This window comes from Gadus morhua, chromosome 15 (genome assembly GCF_902167405.1).
Source record: "Gadus morhua chromosome 15, gadMor3.0, whole genome shotgun sequence".
In the NCBI taxonomy this organism is placed as follows: domain Eukaryota; kingdom Metazoa; phylum Chordata; class Actinopteri; order Gadiformes; family Gadidae; genus Gadus; species Gadus morhua.
The window spans coordinates 10,177,211-10,184,332 of record NC_044062.1 but is presented as its reverse complement, the minus strand read 5'-3'; the positions used below and the strand labels follow the sequence as shown (position 1 = coordinate 10,184,332).

Sequence of the window (7,122 nt, the reverse complement as noted above, 5' to 3'; positions counted from 1 at the left end):
GTGAATTATTGTATTATATTGTATAAGAATAAAATGATTTCAAACCTGCCCCGACGTGTGCTGTGGTTGGTTGTGTACGACGTCCAATCTATTTCTCGCCCCAGGATGAGGGCGTGGCCAGCAGGTAGAGCCTGCTCCTGATTGGCTGTTGTGCAGACAATCAAGTTGGTACCCGATGCGCTTATGTTGCTTCGCTCTAAGAGTTACAAAGTCAGATTTGTTTTTTTGTGAATTCAAATATACATATAGTGAGTTTCTCACTTAAATATGGTAAGAAAATTAATGTTTTTTACATGTTTGTTAGGTATTTCTTTATGGATAAATATTGTAAATACAGCTGCCTGTGCTTCTAATGAACTGAACTTGTCTTATCAACCAACCTAATTGTGTTCGCAATCTTTTTCAATACTCTTGTGCTCATTTAATCTCCTAGCCCTGTGTCTCCTAGCTCTGTGTCGCCTAGACTCTCCAAGATCTGTCGCCTAGCCTCCTAGCTCTGTCTCCTAGCGCCTCGTATTCTTTCCCTGGAGCCTAAGCAGCTTAGTGCTGCGGCCCTGAGCTGATAATGGACTTGTGGAACGTGTTCTTAGAATACCAGGACAGCTGTAAGTCACTTGACCTCCTCTACCGTCACTCATCCTCCACCAACTTGAAGGTGTGTGTGGTGGAGGTGTGTTTAAGGGAGTGTGTATGGCAGGGGTCACCAACACGGTGCCCGCGGGCACCAGGGCGCCCGCAAGGACCACATGAGGGGCCCGCAGGCCTGTTCTGAACTCATTCTTGAACAACTCTTTCACACCTTTTTTAAGTCCTTGTTGATAAATATTGTGAGAAATCATTAACATGACTTAATTAATGAACATGTCTTCACGTAGATGAGTATCATTAATATCAATATATAACTAAAGGCAAACTGAGCAAATTTGTTATTTCAGAAGAGTGTATACAACTGGGTGCCCTTCGTATGACTCAGTGCCCATGAAGTAGCTCTTAGGTTCAAAAAGGTTGGTGACCCCTGGTGTATGGTGTGCTGAGCTGTCCAGGCCTTGGACTTCCAAAGTACCCTGCCCACCCATTGGCTTAAGCTCTAATCCAATCAGGTGAGAGCAGCGTTGCCATGACAAATGGCTGGGTCCTAATGCGGCAGAGTTGACCTGAGCTGGACACTTATGCTCTGTCACTCTGAGTTCATCACATTCACTCTTACAGACACTTCAACACACACACACACACACACACACACACACACTTACACTAACTCTCCAACACACGCACTCTTACACAAACTCCAACACAAACTCTTACTCACACTCTTACACACACTCCAACACACAGTCTTACACACACACTCTTACTTACACTCTCATACACACACACTCTTACACACACACACACACACTGTCACCAAAACAGAAAGAAGGAGGCTGCAGGCGTTTTCATACGATGTCTTTATAGACAGGAGCAGCTACCGTCCTGCCGACCAACAACACAGCAAAACAACTCTCAGAATGACACACACCTGCTCACATAAATACACTCTCCTCTTAGACTCGTTAGGGACTCTTGTTAGGGACTCTCGTTAAGGACTCTCATTAGGACCCTCGTTAGGACTCTCGTTAAGGACTCTCGTTAGGGCTCTCGTTAGGACTCTCGCTAAGGACTGGACTACTTAGGGAATTGCTTGGATGCTGGGTTTCTGTTCAGGATGGGATGGTAAAAAACAAACAAAAAAAGAACATCAAACCTTTGTGGTGACCCCAAAACACCCCCCTCCCCCACAACACTCACCTCCTCCCCCCCCTATCACCCACCTCCCCCACAACACTCACCTCCTCCCCCCACCTCCTCCACAACACTTACCTCCTCCTCACACCTCTTCCACAGGTGGAGGAGAGAGGGGGGATCGTGGGAGTGGGTGGGGGGGGCGCTGTGCTGTAAGCTGCCATAGGAAGGTTAGTCTCCCCCACCCCCCCCCCCCCAACATCAACAAGCTGGTGACCTCATCAAGATGGAGGCTCTCGTATTTACAGTGAGTTTCTACTGAAGAGCTCCAAACACTTTGAAAAATATGTTTTTTAAATATATTTACACATGTATTTTTACGGAAGGTATGAACAACACTTGGAGCCTTCAAGCTACTGGATTTAGCTGGTCATCGAAAATTTAAATCTCATTGAAAATGTTACACTTTTCTCATGTTAATACAGTTTGAAAGGTTGTGTAATTTAATTTGCTTACATGTATGCATGCGTTGTAACAGTGTGTGTGTTTATTGTCATATGAATGTGTGTGGGATGTGTTTTTGTGTTTGTATTGCTCTATGAATCTGTATGCGTGTAACGATGCGTGTTGCGATAGTGTGTGTGTGTGTGTGTGTGTGTGTGTGTGTGTGTGTGTGTATTGTTCTATGATTGGTGTGTGTTTTGACAGTGTGTGTGTGTGTGTGTGTGAAAGGTGTTAGTGGGAGGAGCCTTCCTGGATCCTCCCGGTCCAGAGGTTCTGGCCCAGGAGGGGGCGGAGCAGACCTCAGTCCTTGAGGAGTGGGCGGGGCTCAGGCGGCGGGCTCCTCCCCGCCCTCCACCTGGTTGGTCTTCACCAGGCTCTTCATGGAGGCCAGCAGGTCGGAGAAGGTCTCCTTCACGCCCTTCTCCAGCAGCCAACCCTCGCTCTCGCTCTCCGGGTTCTCCGGGTCTGTCAGGGACTCCAACGCAGTCGTCAGGTACTTCAGCCCCGCCATGTCAAGAGACTGAAACAAGACACAGCTGCTCACACACCTGGGGCTCACCTGGTCACACTATACCAACACCTGGGCCTCACCTGGTCACACTCTACCAACACCTGGGCCTCACCTGGTCACACTCTACCAACACCTGGGCCTCACCTGGTCACACTCTACCAACACCTGGGCCTCACCTGGTCACACTCTACCAACACCTGGGCCTCACCTGGTCACACTCTACCAACACCTGGGCCTCACCTGGTCACACTCTACCAACACCTGGGCCTCACCTGGTCACACTCTACCAACACCTGGGCCTCACCTGGTCACACTCTACCAACACCTGGGCCTCACCTGGTCACACTCTACCAACACCTGGGCCTCACCTGGTCACACTCTACCAACACCTGGGCCTCACCTGGTCACACTCTACCAACACCTGGGCCTCACCTGGTCACACTCTACCAACACCTGGGCCTCACCTGGTCACACTCTACCAACACCTGGGCCTCACCTGGTCACACTCTACCAACACCTGGGCCTCACCTGGTCACACTCTACCAACACCTGGGCCTCACCTGGTCACACTCTACCAACACCTGGGCCTCACCTGGTCACACTCTACCAAAACCTGCGCCTCAAGTGGGTCTCACCTGGTCACGCATCTGATCACACACCTGGTCACACGCCTGGTCACATACCTGGTCCTCACCTGGTCTGACTCCATTGGTTGAGCAAGGCACTAGCACTGCCAGGGTCAGCAGCTTGGTTCCCAGTGGGGCTAGCCATGTTCAGAATGTAGATTCATATTTTATGATAAGGTGGCCTGGCTAATCACTCACTATTGCATTTGATGTTTCGGATTGGCTCAGATCGGTGACCAGTGAGCTTTCACCAGGTTCAGCCGGTCAGGGTGAAGTTGTGCTTTCTTGATAATGCGTAGTAGTTTAGCGTCCAATCAGGTGTAGCCCGCGGCCCGCCGTGACTTCAAGTGAATTAAAAAGATAACATGTTCTCCGTGACTCCGGTCCCAGGAGAGCAGTCTTTATCCGCTGTCGGTTCCACTCAGGGTAAACTCCCGTTGACCCACATGCTGACCTACTTCTCACTCTGCTTCCCAGAACTCCGCTCCTCCGAACGCCATGGGGCTCTGATGCTAACGCTAGCACCTAGCTAACTAGCTATCCATGAACCCGGGCTACCTGGAGGGTCTGCACACAACAAGCCAAAACAACACGCAGCCTGGAGACAGACCACAGCCCCCCCAAACCTGACCACAGCCCCCCAAATCCTGACCACAGCCCCCCCAACCCTGACCACAGCCTCTAGCCCCCCCAACCTTGACCACAGCCTCTAGCCTCCCCAACCCTGACCACAGCCTCCCCAACCCTGATCCCAGCCTCCAGCCTCCCCAACCCTGATCCCAGCCTCCAGCCTCCCCAACCCTGACCCCATCCTCCAGCCTCCCCAACCCTGACCACAGCCTCTAGCCCCCCCAACCCTGACCCCAGCCTCCCAAAGACTGACCCCAGCCTCTAGCCTCCCCAACCCTGACCACAGCTGACATGAGTCTCTACTGGTTAAGCAAGGGCATGTTTTTATAGATGCACCCGGGGTAGGTCTGCTCCCATGAACAAGGAAAACCATGTGTGTTTGTTTGTTTGTTTGCCTGAAGGTTCGGCCGGTGGTTTCACCAGCCATAGAAGCTGGGGCAAAAGGTGATGTGATATAGGTCAGGCATACCTGTGTTGTCAATCAACCGATGGTGTCATTCTAGTCTTTAAAGCTCCCTGCTATGCTAGCTATGCTCATACCGTTGAACACTGTGCTATTATGCTAGCTAGCCTCTACCTCTTTGAGCACAGCCTTATAACGGTAGCTAGCCTCTACCTCTTTGACCACAGCCTAATAACAGTAGCTAGACTCTACCTCTTTGACCACAGCCTAATAACAGTAGCTAGACTCTACCTCTTTGACCATAGCCTAATAACGTTAGCTAGCTCCTAGCTCCCCTTCCATGCTAGCTGGGTGTTACCTCCAGGAAGATGGTGAAGATGATCAAGGCTCCGATGCTGTTCATGATGCCGCCGTAGTACGCCACCAGGGACTCCCGACAGCCTCGCGTCCAGATGTTGAGCTCCTCGATGCGGTGGTCGTAGTCGTAGTGCGCAGAGTTGTTGGTCAGGTGGTGCTGGAGGCAGGGCCGTGGAGAGCCGGGGTTACAGCAGCTGAACGGAACGCTGTCCATCAGGAACTTCTGCTCCACGTTGCTCATCACGCGGCTGGGGGGAAGGAGGCCGGGGTTAGCACTGTTAGCATTGGTCGCGTTGTAGCTGACCTCTCACACAGAAACTACTAAAACACATATGGAACCATCGCCCGGAGAGAATGAGGCTGATGGTCAGGTGGTTTTTATACTGGTCCCTCTGCTGGAGTCATTTATTCTATAGATTATAAACAGCATGTATGATCAGGCATATCTAAAACGTACAACACGTCACATGGGACAAGGCTGGAAGGACCTCAACCCTGGGATCAGGGGAGGCCCGTGATTGGCAGGAATGCAAGGGAGGCGGAGCCTGTGGCAGTAAAGTAGGATTACAGGAATATCCCCTTGTTGCTCTCGTCAGAGAGCAAGAGATGGAGGTATCTTCTAAGTTCATTATGCAGTGGAGCACGCCATCTCATGTGTCAACATCTGAGATCCTCTTACTCAGAGCACCCAGAGGAGCTTCCTCTGGCCGGGAGGACGTTGGCTGTGAGAGTGGGAGGGATTAAAGGTTTTACCTTTGAAACAACATGGTGGCACTCTCCCTTTCCTTGATGACTCCCCCCCCCCCCCTCCATCTCATCATATATCTCATGTTTCAGGACTCTGTTCTCCCTCTGGAACTGCGACCCAGCGCGTTGTTCTGCCCTGAAGCCCTCAGCGAAGACTCTGCTCTCTTTCATCTCGCAGAGCCCCATTAGCTCATCAGAGGTGTGCGTTTGTCTAATTAAAGCCTGTCGTGCGAGAAGCTAGTAAGCTGAAGCTAAGTGAGCATGAGATCTTGCTGGATTATGGACTTATTGGAAGCTCCCCAGCTCTGACCTCCTCTGTTCCTCCTCCTCCTTAAGACCTGCTTCATTTATCATATCCTGACCCCCTTCGGAAGCACTCCCTTCCCCGCTCAGGATAACTCCACCACGAGCTCCTCTTAATGCACCAGGTCCTCAGGGCCGTCCTTGAGGGCCTAGGATGTTCTGCTGAGCATGCTCTCCTGACCTCTGACCCCACAAGAACAGAATCATTCACAGGGTTTTCCCGTCATCAATTTCCCTCTCTTCCAATCCCTGTCATTCTCGTTGTCTCAAGGTTTGAATTAGCCGAGACGTGTCGCTGCGTCTCCGCGGCCCGTCCCCAGACGGTGTCTCCCTGGTGTCTGCAGTAGTGAGGAGGAGGAGCGTGAGGACGCGCGGAGGCGGGGGGGGTACTCACTCTTTGACCTCGTCGTTGCTCATGTCCAGGTAGCGGTTGCTGATCCACTGCACCTCGAACCAGTCGCGGTAGTTGTTGTTCCCGCAGCAGCGGAACTCGATCTGTGTGAGGTCCAGCGTGCGCTTCATGAAGCAGCGTCCCGGCGTGTCGGTGTCCTTGTAGAAGCGGATGCCGTTCCTCAGGCCCTCGGCCAGCGTGAGGTACAGGGCAAACTGCATGAGGAAGCACAGCAGGGCGGTGGCCAGCAGAAGCACGTTGAAGCCGCAGCAGAACATAAGGTAGTTCTTCAGCATGGGCTTCCACTTGGGGAACTTGGCGGGGTCTAGGGAGTCGTGGCAGACCTTCCCTCCGAAGGCGTTGAGCCCGCAGGCCATCAGCCCCACCAGTATCAGCAGGTTGGGCACGAAGTGGCTCTCGTTGTTGTCCATCATCTCACTCCTCTTGCGGAGCTCCACCTTGAAGAAGATGCCCAGGCTGAAGATGAGGATGCCCACCATGACGGAGAGCCAGTAGAGCAGCCACAGCGCCTGGGCCAGCTTCACCCTCTTGGGGAGGTCGAACTTCACCGGCATGAACGCCATCTCAACACCGCGGGTCTCTTACCTGAGGCGTGCCAAACTAGAACCCCAACCCTAGGCTGTCGTCTCCACAGGGAACTGACTTCAAGATTTGACGGTTTTCAATTTCCAGCGTTTTGATCCAAAGACGGGGCTGAGCTCATCGGGTCCAGATGGTTGACCTCTGGGCGGCGAGTCCTCGGTTCACGTCCATAATGTTTCTCCACAGGTCAGGAAAGTCCATAGCGCTGGGGGGGCCCGGGGGTCTGCCACCGATCAGAATACTCTCATCAGATCCCGGTCGGCACACGGGCGGCGTGTGGAAAGGCGGTCCTGAGGAAAGTGAATCAACAAGTCAGACCCCGGGC

At 52.4% G+C, this 7,122-nt stretch overlaps 1 protein-coding gene across 1 annotated transcript; it reads right to left on the bottom strand.

Annotated features, from left to right (window-relative positions):
• Nucleotides 1–2,262: 2,262 nt before the first annotated feature.
• prph2b (peripherin 2b (retinal degeneration, slow)) lies at nt 2,263–7,122 on the bottom strand. Its single transcript, XM_030378748.1, has 3 exons — nt 6,198–7,122; nt 4,755–5,001; nt 2,263–2,746 (listed from the first exon to the last, which is right to left on the bottom strand). Exons 1-3 carry the CDS (start codon nt 6,776–6,778, stop codon nt 2,552–2,554), a joined length of 1,023 nt encoding a protein of 340 aa, XP_030234608.1. The 5' UTR covers nt 6,779–7,122; the 3' UTR covers nt 2,263–2,551.